General features: G+C 45.3%; 1 protein-coding gene across 2 annotated transcripts; it reads left to right on the top strand.

Moving 5' to 3' along the window:
* Nucleotides 1-357: 357 nt before the first annotated feature.
* GRSF1 (G-rich RNA sequence binding factor 1) lies at nt 358-15,712 on the top strand. Of its 2 annotated transcripts, none has more exons than XM_084758197.1 (10): nt 358-803; nt 2,670-2,826; nt 4,158-4,313; nt 5,115-5,258; nt 5,993-6,128; nt 7,784-7,965; nt 9,781-9,902; nt 11,061-11,196; nt 11,709-11,784; nt 14,467-15,712. In XM_084758197.1, the coding sequence occupies exons 1-9, from the start codon at nt 444-446 to the stop codon at nt 11,756-11,758; spliced, it is 1,443 nt and encodes a 480-aa protein (XP_084614323.1). In that variant the 5' UTR covers nt 358-443; the 3' UTR covers nt 11,759-11,784; nt 14,467-15,712. The 2 variants fall into 2 exon arrangements, with proteins under 2 accessions (XP_084614323.1, XP_084614324.1); XM_084758198.1 differs by lacking the exon at nt 358-803 and adding an exon at nt 840-1,045.
* The last annotated feature ends 1,082 nt before the right edge of the window (nt 15,713-16,794 follow it).

Genomic DNA, 16,794 nt, shown 5'->3' with positions numbered 1-16,794 from the left:
ATATATATACATATACACATAATATATTATACATAATATATAATATAAATCTGTGCTTCGGTTCAAAACAAAGTTGGCCTTCCTCACTTATCTCGAGCTTGAGGGTACCAATGTCCCCTGGGCATCTTCCCAACACGTTCTGCAGTTAGGTACTATGTTCCTTCTAGAAGCATCCTCCCGCCCCGCCATGGCCCACAAACCGTGAGCCGCAGGGCCTGGAAGGGCGGGCTTCCACTGTGGAGCCTCTCAGGTCACACAGTCTACCGGCAAGGCAGCCCCGCCCCCGGGGCGGAGCCGCTCGCTCTCCTCCGCCTCCAAGACTCGTCTCTGCCCCCGGTGCGCGCGGCGCATGTGCTCGGTGCCCCTCCCCCGCCCTGGATTCCACTTCCCCTCGGCTCGCGCCACAGCCGCAACCTCCGGGCCCCGCGCCGCCACCGGAGCCCATGGCCGGGACGCGCTGGGTGCTAGGGGCGTTGCTCCGGGGCTGCGGCTGCAACTGCAGCAGCTGCCAGCGTACCGGCGCCGCCTGCCTGCCCTTCTACTCGGCCGCTGGCACCTTCCCGTCGGGCGTCTCCGGTCGCCGCCGCCTGCTGCTGCTCCTCGGGGCCGCCGCGGCCGCCGCTTCCCAGACGCGGGGCCTGCAGCTCGGGTCCCCGGCCGCCGGAAGGCTGGCGGGTCCCATCCCTGCCCGGCCCTCCGCCGCCGCGTCCGCCGCCGCGTCCTACTCGGCCCTGCGCGCCCCGCTGTTGCCGCGATCGCTGGCGGCCGTCGCCGCCGCGGCCCCGGCGCGGGGTTACAGCCAGGTACGTGGCGGCCGCGCGCCCGCGTCCGTCCGCGTGCGCCTCGCGGGCGCGCCCGGGGATCCGCGGCACGCGCCGCACCCCCGCCTCCCTCCCGCTCCGTCCTCCTATTGGGCACGGGAACAAGGGACGCTCTCCCGGGCCCCGGCTTTTCTCCTTGTTTTGTTCCCTCCGAGTCTGGGCGGTTGGGCAGTGTAAGTGTGGCTGGGGTGAATGTTGAGGCCTTGCTTCCCGCCGGGCCCATGGTAGGTTTTGGGGGGCCGCCGAAGCCCCCCACCCCGCATCCCTCCCCAGCTTCTCTGCCCGCTGGAGGTGAAGCCGAGAGGCCCGAGCCCGCTGAGGGTCCCGGCCGGCCCAGCGGTGGGAGCGATAGGCCGGGCGGCTCGGGCCTCCTTGGCTGGCCACCGACGTGCAGCCCCGCGCGCGCGCGGGAGCGTGGGCTAGCCTGGGAACGGACCCCGCGCGCCCCTCTCTCGCATCCGCGGGGAGAGGCGGGCGTCCACCTGACTGAAGGTCACCTCTGCATGTCCACTCGCGTTGACCGAAGGGACCTTTCGGCAGGCCATCTCTGCGGACGCGGAGAGAGCTGTGGGGAGACCGTGGGAAATTGGAAGAGAACGTGTGGGGCGGGGGTGTCCGTAGGTGAGGATTTGGGGGCCTCAGTTGTGAATCAATATTTTTCTCTTCGCTTACCATCTTTTAAGAAAGACATTATAAGGTTTCGTATTGCAAATATTGTGTCCTCTGTATGTGAAGCATTTGTCTTTTGCGTCTTACGTGGAAAAGTGTCTGCACGCTTCTGGTCTGTCTACCTGTCCCCTAATGCCATGGACCGTGTTTTATCTCAATTCAGTTTTGTGCTTCCTTGAATTAGTGCTATCTGGGTGGTTCATCTGCATGGCTGATGTCTGCCAGTAGCTGAGCTAATTGATTTGAATCCCGGCCCAATACTTTTCTGCTGCCCTGTTTGTAAACGCCTGAGATGTTTATGGGATTCTGGGAAAATAGGGAGAGTAGCAGTGTTTGAGGCCCCTGGTGCCCTCACCTTTGCCTTTTAGGTTTTTTCCCCTAGTCACCTGTTCTTTATTTCCGTTGCTCTTTTTCAAAGGCTTTTACCCAGATCCCAATGTCTTTATTCACTTCCTTTGCCTACTAAGTGAAGCATCCTTCGTTGAGCCCAACATACAAAGCCATCGGCTAGTGTGTGGTACCGACTTCCTTTGGACAGCTGGTGGTTGGCTCTACATTTTTACTGTCCAGTGTAGACAAATGGGATTGCCACTTTTCAGGTGCCATTACTTCCCCTCACCTCTCATAGTGAAATGTCCTATCTTTTATATCTCCCACAAGGCCACCTCATATCTCTTATTTTTTTCAGTAGTTTTAAAAATGTACAGTATTTTGATTATAACACTTAAGGCTTCTTGTTCAGTATTTTGCCTTGTTGCAGATCGTCAGTGCTTTGAGATGATGTTTGATGTGGTGTTTTGTGTGTTTGGGGCCTTTAGGTATTGCCAGTTGACAATACTCAAATTAATCGATATAATTGTTATTTTATGGCTTTTAATGAAAGCATTCTTACTCCCAGGGCTGCCTTTAGTGCATTTACTACCACCAGAATATACTGGCATATTGCCTTAGGGTAGACACTATAAGCTCATAGCCACTGGGAAGGCTGGGGCAGGAGGATGATGGTGAGTTTGGGGTAAGCCTGGGCCATGTGGAGAGACACTCTCAAACCTAAACAAAACCAGAGGTTGGAGAAGTGTGTTTCTCACCCCTGAAATATAATACCCATCTGTTTATAGACGTCATCATTTTCTAAGCAGGCTGTCAAAAGTGTTTTTACAATTCTTTTTTTCTTGAAAGGAGTCCAAAACTACCTACCTGGAAGACCTCCCACCGCTCCCTGAGTACGAACTGGGCCCGTCCAAGTTAGGAGAGGAGGTGGATGATGTTTATCTCATCCGAGCTCAAGGACTGCCTTGGTCCTGCACTGTGGAAGATGTGCTTAACTTTTTCTCAGGTAGAGCTTACCTGTGTTTTAGATAAGCAGTTTGGTTGGAGGCAGCTTGGGGGAGGGGGGTGAGGAGTGAGGAGGGTGGGGGTGAGGAGTAATCCCATTCTGGCTGATTATATTTTCATACCGGGCACCACTGTGGGTGCCACATGTAGTGTATATAGATTTAAAGACTGAATACAGCAATCTAACAAAGGTAAGGAATGCTCAAATTACAGAGCGTGAAATCAGTTGACGCTCAAGTTTCACTGCACGCGTAACTAAAGGTCAGACCTGTCTGTGGGAATTTGTAGAGGAGAAGCTGTTCATGCCATACGTTTTGGAGACCAGCTACACGGAGTTCTCTTAACACGCTTGGGAGATTTCCCAGTGTGCGGTCAGTTTTCATTGCCGCTGTCTGCCTGTGATTCTAACTCGTCCTCCTAAAACTGAATGTATCAACTACTGTAAGCATGATGGTGCCACGTGAGTCAGACATGCTAGAAGGTGCTCACTGCTTTCTCGGTGGGTTTGCATGGTAGACCTGGTCAGTACAGCCAGGTGCAGTGGCACACGCCTTTAATCCCAGTATTTGGGAGGCAGAGACAGGTGGATCCCTGTGAGTTCGAGGCCAGCCTGGTCTACAAAGTGAGTCCAGGACAGCCAAGACTACACAGAGAAACCCTGTCTTGAAAAAACAAACACACACACACACACACACACACACACACACACACACACACACACGAAAGAAAGAAAGAAAAAGAAAGGGGCAGTATAAAATTGTCTTTTAGTGTAGGGTAAGGGGGCGGAGTTTATTGTAAAGATTATTTTTTCAGAAAGTATTTTGGATATGCTTTTAAAGGAAGATGATTGAGAATAAACCTGAGTTGCTGTTTGGTGGTTGGGAAATAGTGAGCCTCTGTGTTTGCTTTGCTTTCCTTCCTTCCTTCTTCCTTCCTTCCTTCCTTCCTTCCTTTCTTCTTTTTTAAAAAAAATGTGCTCCTCTCTTCCCCAACACAAGATAGAATTTGTGTAGCCCCGGCTGTCTCGAAACTCACTGTGTAGACCAGGCTGTCCTCAAACTCAGAGATCTGCCTGGCTCTGCTTCCTGAGTGCTGGGATTAAAGACACATGCCACTTTTCTCCTTGGAACATTTTAGATTCTGCCCCCTTCATTAGCATCTGGATGATTTCAGTGACAGGGTTTATGTAAAGAAACTGGGAGGAATTGGGAGAGGGGAAAGAGTATGCTAAAAATGTTGTTTGAGAATATTAAGAATTGCATTGTTGTGTGGCGTGTAAAATTGAGTCAAGACCTTGGCTTGTTTTTAAGTGACTTTAATCATGTTTTTTAGACTGCAGAATCCGAAACAGTGAAAATGGAATCCATTTCCTCTTAAATAGAGATGGGAAACGGAGGGGCGATGCCTTAATTGAGATGGAGTCCGAGCAGGATGTCCAGAAGGCCTTAGAGAAGCACCGCATGTACATGGGGCAGCGGTATGTGGAAGGTGTGTGAGCTTGGGGCCTGACTTCTGGGGGAGGGGGTGGGCTCTTTAGATATTTTTAAACTTTCAAGGCAGTTGTCACCTAATCTTTTATAATGATAGCAACTAAATGTTACACATCTTAAAAGATTTCCTTACTTGTCGAATTAGGTTTCATTGTAGCATTTTTTTTTTCAAACAAAACGTTAGACATTATTTTACAGGTTGCGAAGTGAAACGTGTATATGTGTGTGTATATGTGGAATGTGCATGTGAGTGCAGGTGTCCTGAGGGTGACAGAAAAGTGTCACGTCCCTTGCAGCTGGAGTTAGCACAAGGCTGTGAGCTACCTCATGTGGCTGCCGGGAACCAAACTTGGGTCCTCTTGGAAGAAGAGTATGAGCCCTTAGCTGGTGAGGCATCTCTTCGGCTATGCTCTGTTTCTTTTTACTTAAAAAAAAAAAAAAAGGGTTTTGAGTGTGTGTGTTTACATAAAATATATGACATATGTGGTAAGGTCCACCTGGGGGCACCAGAGAACTGCTGAACCACCTCTCCGGCTCAGTCTCAGTTTTCACATCTATAGAAGGAAAGTATTGCCCAAGTCTGTCTTAAAGTTGTGAGGATTAAATAGGTTATGCCTGGGGCACTGTAAATATTCAGAAAAGTGTTAGTTGCTACAGTCTTGGCAGAAATTCATAAGGATTAAAACTGTTAGTGCTTGAATTCAAGTAGCAGTATTTATTTGATGTCTTTTTTTTTTTTTTAACAGTTGCTTTCCTTTGTTAAATTTTGAGTCCGTTTTTTGGTGCCTTTTCTTTGTAGTGTATGAGATAAACAATGAAGATGTGGATGCCTTAATGAAGAGCCTACAGGTCAAGTCTTCACCCGTGGTCAATGACGGCGTGGTGCGCCTGAGGGGACTTCCTTACAGCTGCAATGAGAAGGACATTGTAGACTTCTTTGCAGGTGGTTGGCAGTTATATTGTGTTTGGATTCACAGTCTCTTTTCCATCACGCTTCCTTTTGAAGTGTTTCTGGACTTTCAGGCAGCTCTTCAGGGGATGTCAACTTTCAGAATAGTTTCATGACATCTGTTTAACTGTGAAGAAACTGTTTTCTTAAAATAGTGGTGTCATTTGTCCAAGACAGTAATAATTTACATGACTTAGTCATCTGGGCTGGGGTGTAGCTCAGTTGGTGGAATGCTTGCCTGGTAGTCATGAGGCCCTGTATTAGACCCAGTGCCACATAAACTTGTGTGTGGTGGTACACACCTATAATCCCAGCACCAGGAGGAAGGAAGAGGAAAACAAAGCATAATCTGTCTTCTAGCTGCAAAGTATGCCTGTGAGTAACTTTGTTTAAATAGTGTCTCCTAAAATATAACCAATGGCTCCACTACCTGTCAAAAAAAAGACTAAAGAAACACTTAGAGAGATACAGGTGCATATATTTGTTACCTTCTCCAGGCTTCACACATACTGTGCAACCAGCACTGACCTTGTGTGTATTTGTGTCTTCCTGCCTTTGTCTGACAGGTGCTGGGATTTTTGCATAATGATAGTTTGTCTTTGAGCATGTACAGCTTTGAAGTTGGCAAACAGTCTCTTTAAATTTTATGGTGCAGGAGTAAACGTGTTAACTCCAGTGAAGAAAGCTCTTGTTGGGCAGCACTAATTTGTAAATGTTTTGTATTCTAGGACTGAACATAGTCGACATCACTTTTGTGATGGACTACAGAGGGAGAAGAAAAACAGGGGAAGCCTACGTACAGTTCGAAGAACCAGAAATGGCCAACCAAGCGCTTTTAAAGCATAGGGAAGAAATTGGGAACCGGTGAGTGAGCAGCGGTTGGCAGTTTTGATTTTGGGTCATTTTGATGAGTACAGCGTGCTGTGGCTGTCAGATTATTCAAACGTAGATGACTTGGGACACCACAATGAGCCATTAAATGCTCAGCACTCCGTTAATTTTTGTCATATGTTGAGTGAGTTCTAAGTGAAAAGTAGTCGTGTAAAATCCAAGCCTAGCTGCGTTCCTTTTAGTATGTTCTTTAAAGAAATTTTCTTTTATAGTCACAGTATTGTCACATCTAACAAAATTAGCACTATTTTATTGTCTAAGAACTGCCCCAGTCACGTTTTACCACCTGTCACAATAGTATCTGTCTCTACTTTTGACTTGTGTGAACAGGACCTAAGGGATGCATATGGTCCGTTTGATATGTCTTGTTCAGTCCTTCTGTGTGTTACGTGTGTTTGTGGGTGGTGTGTTCATGACACCAGAAGTTAACATTGTGTCTCTCAGTCTCTCCCCACCTTATATGAGATGGCTCTCAATGACAGGAGCTTGCTGGTTGGCTAGACTGATGGCCATCAAGCCCTGGGGATTCACGGGCCTCTTTCTGTTCCAGCTCTGAGGTTAAAGATAGGTCACCACCTCGGGCTTTTACATGGACGCTGGGGATCCGAACTCAGACCCTCATACATGCGCAGCGAGCGCTTACTCGTCTGAACCTTCTCACTGGCCCCACCCCTCTCCTTTTAACAAAGAAATTAGGTCAGTTGTCTTGTTAAGAGTTTCATGTTCATATCATATTAGAGTGTATGGAATGATTTAGAAGTGTCTTTTAGCTTCCGTTTTTGGAGATCTAGTAAAAATGCAGTGTGTGTGTGTGTTTTGAGACAGTGCAATAGCCTTGGCTGTCCTGGAATTTTTATTTATTTATTTATTTATTTATTTATTTTGGTTTTTCAAGACAGAGTTTCTCTGTGTAGCCTTGGCTGTCCTGAACTCGCTTTATAGGCCAGGCCGGCCTCAAACTCACAGCGATTCACCTGCCTCTGCCTCCCGAGTGCTGGGATTAAAGGCGTGTGCCACCATCACCACCTGGCCTGGAACTCACTCTTTAGACCAGGCTAGCCTTGAACTCACCGAGATCTGCCTGCCTCTGCCTCTCAAGTGCTAGGATTAAAGTTGTTCACCACCACCACATATGTTAGCCCCAAAATGCATACTTTTAAATCAGGGTTTTGCTATGTTCTTTAAAATTACTTTTTTTTTTTTTTCAAGACAGGGTTTCTCTGTGTAGCCATAACTATCTTACAACTCACTCTGTAGACCAGACTGGCCTTGAACTTAGATTCACTTATGTTTTGCTCACGTAAATAATCTGTGCATCACATACATGTTAAGTACCCAGGAAGGTCAAAAGAGCTGTACTCATTCTTTTATTTTTGGTTGCGAGTGTGCTTGTGCATGTGTGCAGGTGCCCTGGTGCTCCAGAAGAGGATGTTTGAGTCTCTTGTGCTGGAGTTAGAGATGGCTGGAGATGCCCTGTGGGTGCTGGGAAGTGAGTGATGCCCTGGAAAAGCAGCAGGTGCTCTTAACTGCTCAGCCGTCTCTTTCATCACACATTAGGTAATGACTATTTTAAGTTTACTGTGAAGTTACTTTACACCATTTGTGTCTTTATTTTTGCTTTGTTTTAGGTACATAGAAATATTCCCGAGCAGACGGAATGAAGTCCGGACACACGTTGGATCTCATAAGGGAAAGAAAATGGTGCCTTCTCCTGCTAAATATATAACTGAGCCAGAAGTGGTATTTGAGGAGCATGAAGTCAATGAGGAGACTCGGCCTATGACAGCTTTTGAAAGTGATAAAGAGCTAGGTAAGGTCCTGCCTCTTCTGAAGATTGCCTCATGTGCTTAGCTTTGTTACTTCAGGGCTAGCTTATATGAATTGTGAGATCAGAATAGGGGGACTGAGTTTGAGCATTGATTTATCACGAGTGTAGAGTGTACTTTGTTATATGCAAAGGTTTAATTATGGTGTTTTTGAACTAAAAAATTGCATGTATTTTGTGTGTCTATCTCTATGGATCCACGTGGCTGTGCTCTTGTGTGGAGGTCAGAGGTCAACATCCAGAGTTGGTTCTCTCCTCTGGGTGACGCAGATAGAACCGAGATCATCAGGGTTGGCATGGGTGCCTTCACTCACTGAACAATCTTTTTCTTTTGTTTTTCAAGACAGGGTTTCTCTGTGTAGCCTTGGCTGTCCTGGGCTTGCTTTGTAGACCAGGTTGGCCTTGAAATCACAGCAGTCTACCTGCCTCTGCCTCCCAAGTGCTGGGATTAAAGGCGTGCGCCACCACACCTGGCTTTTTTTCTTTTTTAAGGATTTATTCATTTTTATGTGCGTTGGTGTTCTGCCTGCCTGTCTGTGTGAAGGTGCCAGATCCTCTGGAACTGGAGTTGTGAGCTGCCATGTGGGTGCTGGGAATTGAACCCAGGTCCTCTGGAAGAGCAGACAGTGCTCTTAACCACTGAGTTGTCTCTCCAGCCCTCACTGAACAATCTTGACTCACAGCTGTTGTTAGTTTGTAAATTACTACTTTTAAATTTTCTTTTTTTTTTTTTTTTCTCGAGACAGGGTTTCTCTGTGTTAGCCTTGGCTGTCCTAGACTCACTTTGTAGACCAGGCTGGCCTTGAACTCACAGCGATCCGCCCGCCTCTGCCTCCCGAGTGCTGGGATTAAAGGCGTGTGCCACCACGCCCGGCTTACTTTTAAATTTTCAATTGACGTATGCATGTGTCCATTGTGCTAGCACCCATGGGGGCCAAGGGCTTCCCTAGAGCTGGCATGAGAGGCAGTTGTGAGCTACCTGACATGAGTGCTGGGGACTTAACCCTGGTCCTCCGCTGCCGTAGTACATGCTGACCACTGAGCTGCCTCTCCAGGCCTCCGTATTAGTTATTATTTATTTATTAGCTTTGTGTGTATGTGTGTCTGTATATCTGTCTCACATGGTACCTTCAGAGGCCAAAAGAGGCCCTCAGATCCCCTGGTCAAAGGGAGTTACAGGTGGTTGAGAGCCACCATGTATGTGGGTGTTGGGAGTGGAAGAGCCTTCAGCGCTCTTATCCGCTGAGCAGTCACTCCCGCACCACTGGTTTCTCTTTATCTTGGCCATTTTGTAGACTGTCTCAAAAGGCTGGGTAGTACAAGTGTAACAAACCAAGGCAAAATGTCAGCGTTTAAGCTAAAGTGGGAAATGGTGCGGATAGAGAGTTGGGGGTCTTGACTAAGGAGTTTTGTTTGCCTCTGGATTTAATTTTTTCTTTCATCTCTAAAGCAGCGTTTGGGATCTGTGAAATTTGACAATGCTTAGCCTGCCACCGTATTCACTATTTTCTGTTTCTAGTACCTACAACGGAAACAGTTTCTCCTATTTTACAATTTAATTAACGGCCATTTTATCTTCTTGTCACATGAGATGGGACTGGTTTGAGTTCCTAAGTGCTTCTGATGGTTGTTCGGGAGACGACTGTTAAGGAGCAGGAATTTCAGGTTTTGGCCTTTGAAGTCCATGTGCTCTGGTTGAAGATGAATTGAGGACTTTGATCTAAAGGTCATATCTAATTATAATCTGCTAATAGCACTGAAAGCTTTTGTGTCCTTGACAGTGTTTTTGTTCTTCCCCAGAATTGCCTAAAGAGATGTCAGAAAAACTGCCAGAGGCTGTTGATTTTGGATCTCCGCCTTCCCTGCATTTTGTCCACATGCGAGGATTGCCTTTCCAAGCCAATGCCCAAGACATTATAAATGTGCGTGGCTTCATCTTGATAGGTTTGAGCAATCTAAAATAAGACTAGCATTAATTTAATAACTGTTGGAGAAAGCACCATTTGTGCAGTGTCCTTTGCTAGCGGGCATCTTCCCTCCTGAAAGAGGCTGGTTCTAGCTTCTGTAGCTGCAGGATATGGCTGACACAGGTCTGGTTCGGAAGCCCAGGAGTTTGAGGCTAGCTTGGGCCAAGGTGTTGTTAGACCCTCTTTCTTCAAAAAAGCCTGCCTTTGTACTATTATAATTTAAAATGGAAAAATATCAGGTTTGATGTTGTATTATAATGTTTTAAAGAGAAAAGCATCAGTTTTATAGAGACAATAATAAGGCGGAGGTTTAGTAATCAAAGTAAGTTGTTCAATCCATTTACTTTTAGTTTAGGCGCTGATACTTGGGCTACCAGTTCAGAGCAGCTGTTGCATGTTCCTTGACATTCAGTGTCCCGATTAGGCGCTGATACTTGGGCTACCAGTTCAGAGCAGCTGTTGCATGTTCCTTGACATTCAGTGTCCCGATCCTTTTATTACAAGTTGAAAGTGCACTGCAGCTGGGCGTGGTGGCACACATCTTTAATCCCAGCACTCAGGAGGATTCTGTGAGTTCAAGGCCAGCCTGGTCTACAAAGCAAGTCCAGGACAGCCAAGGCTACACAGAGAAGCCCTGCTTTGAAAAAAACAAAAACAAAAACAAAAAAACCAAAGAAAGTGCACTGCAAACACCTACCTTGCTGAGCCAGCTTAGCAGCGGGCTGTGGAGGGATGATGACTGGCCTCAAGGTTGACTGGGAAGTTTGGCATGCTGCCACTTGACAATATCTTTTAACTACTGTGTGGAATTTTTTGGGGGTGAGGGAGGCAGGTTGGGTGTGCCATGGCATATGTATGGAGGTCAGAAGTCACCTAACTGGAAGTCTGACTTCTGCCGTGTGGGTCCTGGGGACTGAGCTCAGGTGTTGTGCATAGGGGGCGGGGTGGGGGTGGGGACCCGGTAAGTGCCTTTGAGTCATCCATCTCAGAGGCCATTTTCCCAGCTTCTTGCCCCAGGATATCACTGCGTATTACTAGCTAGGGAAAAGGTGTAAAACAAAAACAAAACCTCGGTTCATCCTTCAGCTGTTTGTTTTGGGTGGCCTTGTTTAGTTCTTCGCCCCGCTGAAGCCCGTGAGAATCACCATGGAGTACAGCTCTAGTGGGAAGGCCACCGGAGAAGCGGACGTGCACTTTGATAGCCACGAGGACGCTGTTGCAGCTATGCTCAAGGACCGGTCCCACGTTCGTAAGTGTCACCTGCCATTTTCCTGCCGCACTGCTTTGGTTTTGCATTTGGGAACAGGCCTAGAATTTTTCCTTTGGCAGATCGCGTTGTTTCAGTACTAACTTGAATGTAAAAAGTCAAAATTTGTCTTCTGATTATTTTGCATATTTCTGTCTAGTTAGTTTTCCTTGTTTTTGTTTTTTTAATTTTATGTTATGTATTTAGCGTGAGGCAGTCTCGCCTTGTGGCCTAGACCAGCGTCAAACTCGGGGTTCTCTTTCCTCAGGCTCCTGCACACCAGGATTATAGGGGTGGGACAGCACAGCAGTTAGTCGTATTTTGAGATGGAGTCTCATGCTTGCTGGGCTATCTCAGACTCACTTCAGTCCCCAGCTAGCTGGGGATATAGCTGTGTGCCACCACACTGAGCTTTACTAGGGAAAGGGTAAAGGCTTCTATTGCTGTCTAAAGTGTGATAAAAAGGGGTTTAATCTTTTTCAGACTTTGCAAAACTAACCTTTTTTTATATTCAGAACATAGGTATATTGAGCTATTCCTAAATTCATGTCCTAAGGGAAAATAAGACGTCAATGGACCCCAGATAATAAGGTAATTAAGCTACAACTGTGAAAAAATAACTTGCAGTAATTAATAATTAACTTACTAATTAGTAATATGGTAGTAACCATTCTCTTTTCAGTAAAGCCTAAATTAATGATTATGGTGGTTTTGGGTTTTGGTTTTGTTTTTTTCGAGACAAGAGTTTCTCTATGTAGCCTAGAGTGTCCTGGACTTATTTTGTAGACCAGGCTGGCCTTGAACTCACAGCGATCCGCCTGGCTCTGCCTTCAGAGTGCTGGGATTAAAGGCGTGCGCCATCACGCCTGGCCAATCACTTTTAATATCTGTAATCATAACACAGAAAATGTATTTTACAGTAGTTTTTCATCCCTTTAAAAACCTAAGTACATTTCCTCAGTTGTAACATACACACACACAATTTTTTTTTGATATTCATACTTGAGCGCTATATTTACATCTTTTCTACCCCTCCTCCTCCCCTCAGTCCCTCTCATGCCCCCTCTTCTCACATTAATGGCTACCTCACACACACACACACACACACCACATACACACATACACACACACACCACATACATACACACACACACACACACACATACACATACCACATACATATACACACACACATACATACACCACACACACACACAAACTACTGAGTTCCTTTAGTGTTCCTGTGTGTGTGTGCGTGTGTGTGTGTGTGTGTGTGTGTGTATGTGTGTGTGTGTGTGTGTGTGTGTGTATGTGTATTTGTTTAGAGCTGAGTTTTTGGGATTGGATATCCTATCCAAGCTCTCATCCTTAAAGAAAACTGAGTCTCAATGGGCAGCAATTGATTGCCTATATTTAGCGCTTGACCTAGGGTGGAGACCTGCTATTAGGCAGGTCTTACATAGGAACCACTTGCTGAGATTTCATTTGTGCAGCTTTCCTTCTCATGTCTAGAAGACACTGTTGGTGTAGAAAATGGCCATTATTTTATATATATATATAAATTAAAAATGTCAGTGGTTATTAGTTAACCCTCTATCATATCAATAAAAGACACAGATACTTTATGGAACTGGCCAGAAACTAACTTCCTAACCTATCTTGTTCCTTGCTTTAGTTATTTTTGTCTGGGCTACTCTCCATCCATAATTCCCACAAATGCTTGCACATGCTTTTTTTTTTTTTTTTTTTAATTATGTTTACTGTGTCCTGCCTGCATGTAACACCGGTATGCCAGAAGAGGGCACCAGATCTCATTAGAGATGGTTGTGATTGCTGGGACTTGAACTCAGGACCTTTGAAAGAGCAGCCAGTGCTCTTAACCTCTGAGCCAACTCACCAGCTCTTCATCTGGGCTGCTTCTCTCCATCACCTGTCCTCAGACCAAGTTCCTCCCCGCCATGTGGTTCTTATTTACCCTAACCCAGGGTGGTCTCTGCTTCCTCTCTCATTCCCCTCCTGTGATCCCTCGGTCTTCCCAGCTGAGAACCTTAGCTTTGCCTACCCGTTTGCCCTACCCAGGTGTAGGCATTTATTTTACAGGCAAGGTTACACAGCATCACTCGGTATGTGAGCATCTTGCTCACAGAAGAGCAAAGATTTCAGGGGACAAGCAATTAAATACAAAGCCCCAGACCATGCTGTACCACACTGTTGCAGCAGCAGGCGTGCTGAACCTCTCTGCCTCTAGTGTCAGAGATCCGCCTGCCTCTGCCTCCTGAGGAATCTGCTGGGATTACAGGCTGTGCCACCATGTCCGCTGTTTTGGCTCTTTGAAAAAGAGCTTGTGTTACACAGCTCAAGTTATCCTTGAACTTTTAGTCCTTTCAGCTCAGTGTCCTAAGAGCTGGTGGTTACAGGCATGTACACTGTACCTGGTTGTAAAATGTTTGTCTTTAAGAAGTGCATGACGCCGGATGTGGTGGTGCACGCCTTTAATCCCAGCATTCGGGAGGCAGAGGCAGGCGGATTCCTGTGAATTCGAGGCCAGCCTGTTCTACAGAAGTGAGTCCAGGACACTTTAGGCTACACAGAGAAAACCGTGTTTCTAAAAACCAAAAAAAAAAAAGAAGTGCACGACAAAGTGAGTGGTGGTGCTGCATACCTTTAAATCCCAGCAGAGACAGAGGCAGATGGATCTCTGAGTTCCAGGCCAGCCAGGCTACACAGAGAAACCCTGTGAAAAACCAACAAAACAAAACACCCAGGATGTCATATTTACCATAGGTTAACTTGTCCACATTTGCTAAATTTCCTGGTGTTTATTCTCGTATATATAAAGTGCTTTTTTATTGTATTTCAATATGTTGCATTGTAGTAAATTTTCTTTTTCCTCTTCCTCTTCCTTCTCCTCCGTGGTTTTTTCAAGATGGAGTTTTCAGACAGGCCTGAGCTCACAGCAATCCGCCTGCCTCGGTCTCTCGAGTGCTGGGACTAAAGGTGTGCGCCGCCACGCCTGGCTACTTTATATCTGTTAAACATGTATATTAGCTCAGTTCTGCAAAATATGTTTTGTGCTTACTTCTGGATTTATTCCAGGCTGTATACATACACTAATGCCTAATTCATTTCTCTTACCTAAATTAATTGATCTGTCACAGAATTTGCACTAAGTTGGGGAGGAGCTGAATTTGTCATTTTAAGTGATATGGGAAAACATGTAAAGATCTTTTATTGTGAGTAAACACAAAATACTCTTTTGTTTTTTGTTTTCAGGATGAAGCAGGATGCATCTCATTTGCACATCTCTGGGACGTGGGATAAAAAGATCCATTTGATTGGCAGCAACTGCTGGAGAAAGGATCTGGGCATCTTAGATACTGCTGTGTTTACACTGAGGAAGAATCAGTTTAGGATTATGAAATAAGCTACAAATGTAAAATTCTGTTTAAACAGCCAGCATCTGATTGAGCTTTTTGTCATAGAGGATATATCACAGATGATGTTTTCATTCAGTACCACTCTTTAGATCCTCCCCTTCCCACCCTACCCTCGCTTGTTTTTGACTATGACTGAGAGCTCTAGATATGAAACTTCTCAAGGAATAAATCAGGGGTGTGTCTTTACCAAACAGTCACCAAAGTAACCGAAGGCTTCAGAACTTTAATAAGCCAGTCTGATTTGTTCGAATAGTTTTTTAATCTGATCTGTATTTGATTATTTAGGGGTAAAAATAAATACAAACCACAGGTTAGTGAGTGTAAGTGATCACTTGACAGTTGTCTTCAGAAACACTTTGCCTCCCTGAGCTTTGACCTAAAAGCATTTGATGTTGATGCCTGTCTGTGTCTCAGAAGACGAGGCTTCGTGCACCTGGTTGTTGGGTTTGGTTTGTTTTTGTTTTTGTTTTTGCTCTAATCTTGAGTCTGTTTGTTAGGTTTGAAATCATAACATGGCATATCAAAGCAGTCCAGACTATTAAGGACATTAATAGCTTCACTTGAATTAAACCAGCTCTAGATAGGAAAAAACAAAAACAAAAAAACCAATCCAAGTCTCCTCATTGCTTTCCACTGGGGTAGCCATCTCATAATTTAGAACAAGTAGGGGTGCCTTGCTTAATAAAACTAGCATTTAATGTATAATTGTGTGAGGGATTTATGGATAGAGGCGTATTTCTGTCACATTGTGGCAGTACTTTCTGCTTTAATACTAAATAGCTTGTTATTTAAATATTGGACAAAATGGCCGCTTCAAAATAGTCACTAATAAACTTAACTTTATGTATACCTGTGTAGAAGAATCAAAGTTCTGTATATTTTCTTTACCTTGTTCCTATTCTCAGGGTGACAGCTGCCACCAAGAGATAATATGTCTTGTTCTTAAGATTGAATTATCTGAGCTTTCAGAGGTGACAACCTGGAAGAAATGTGTATCACTTAGTGCATCGCCATCTTTGATTACCAGCTAAGGGGCAGAGTTACTGTCCCGTAGACAATAAACAAATGTTTGTTTCAAGTTGGAGAGTAGTACCTAAGCGTTTTTTAATAATAGAATGTACAACTCAACTATTTTCTATTTTATCAAGCCCTGATGTATTAATATGAAATGGTTTTCAGGTGTGTTAAAAAAAAAAACCATTAAGATTTTCCCACCGACCTCTAATGTGCTGGGATTAAAAGCTTATTTTCCTTCCTTCCTTCCTTCCTTCCTTCCTTCCTTCCTTCCTTCCTTCCTTCCGGCAGGCCAGAAGAGGACACCAGATCTCATTATAGATGGCTGTGAGCCACCATGTGGCTGCTGGGAATTGAACTCAGGACCTCTGGAAGAGCAGTCAGTGCTCTTAACCGCTGAGCCATTTCCCCAGCCCCTAAAAGCTTATATTCTACCACAACCAACTCTAAGCCACTTAACGATTTGCTTGTTTAAGACAAGATTTCTCTGTGTAATCCTGGCTGTCCTGGACTCACTTTGTAGATCAGTCTGGCCTTGAACTCATGTCTGCCTGCCTCTGCCTCTCAAGTGCTGAGATTACAGGTGTGCGCCACTGCACCCAACCTACTGATTTTTAAAATTTTTTATTTTTTATTTATTCTGTATACAATGCTCTGTCTGCATGTACACCTGCAGGCCAGAAGAGGGCATTAGATCACATAGGTGGTTGTGAGTCACCATGTGGTTGCTGAGAATTGAACTCAGGACCTCCGGAAGAGCAGACAGTCTAAAAAACGAAAATTTCCATTTCTTTTTCATTGAAATATCTGAATGGTTTTTCCTCATTTTTCTTTCTCTTAAAAACAAATCTTCAGTATAGACAATCACTCTCCATATAGCTATAAATTATCATTTATGATCAACATTGTGTCATATACAGTCCCTGCCTACTATTTATTTTTATTTTTTAAGAGATAGGGTCTCAGGGCCAGGTGTGGTGGCACACATCTTTAATCCCAGCACTCAGGAGGCAGAGGCAGGTGGATTGCTGTGAGTTCCAAGCCAGCCTGGTCTACAAAGTGAGTCTAGGACAGGTGAGGCTACACAGAGAAACCCTGTCTTGGAAAACCAAAGGTGGGGGGGGGAGGGGATGGGGGGAGAGACAGATAG

This window comes from Acomys minous (assembly GCF_964271855.1).
Source record: "Acomys minous genome assembly, chromosome: 15".
Taxonomy (NCBI): Eukaryota; Metazoa; Chordata; class Mammalia; order Rodentia; family Muridae; genus Acomys; species Acomys minous.
This window is presented reverse-complemented; position numbering and strand designations above follow the sequence as displayed.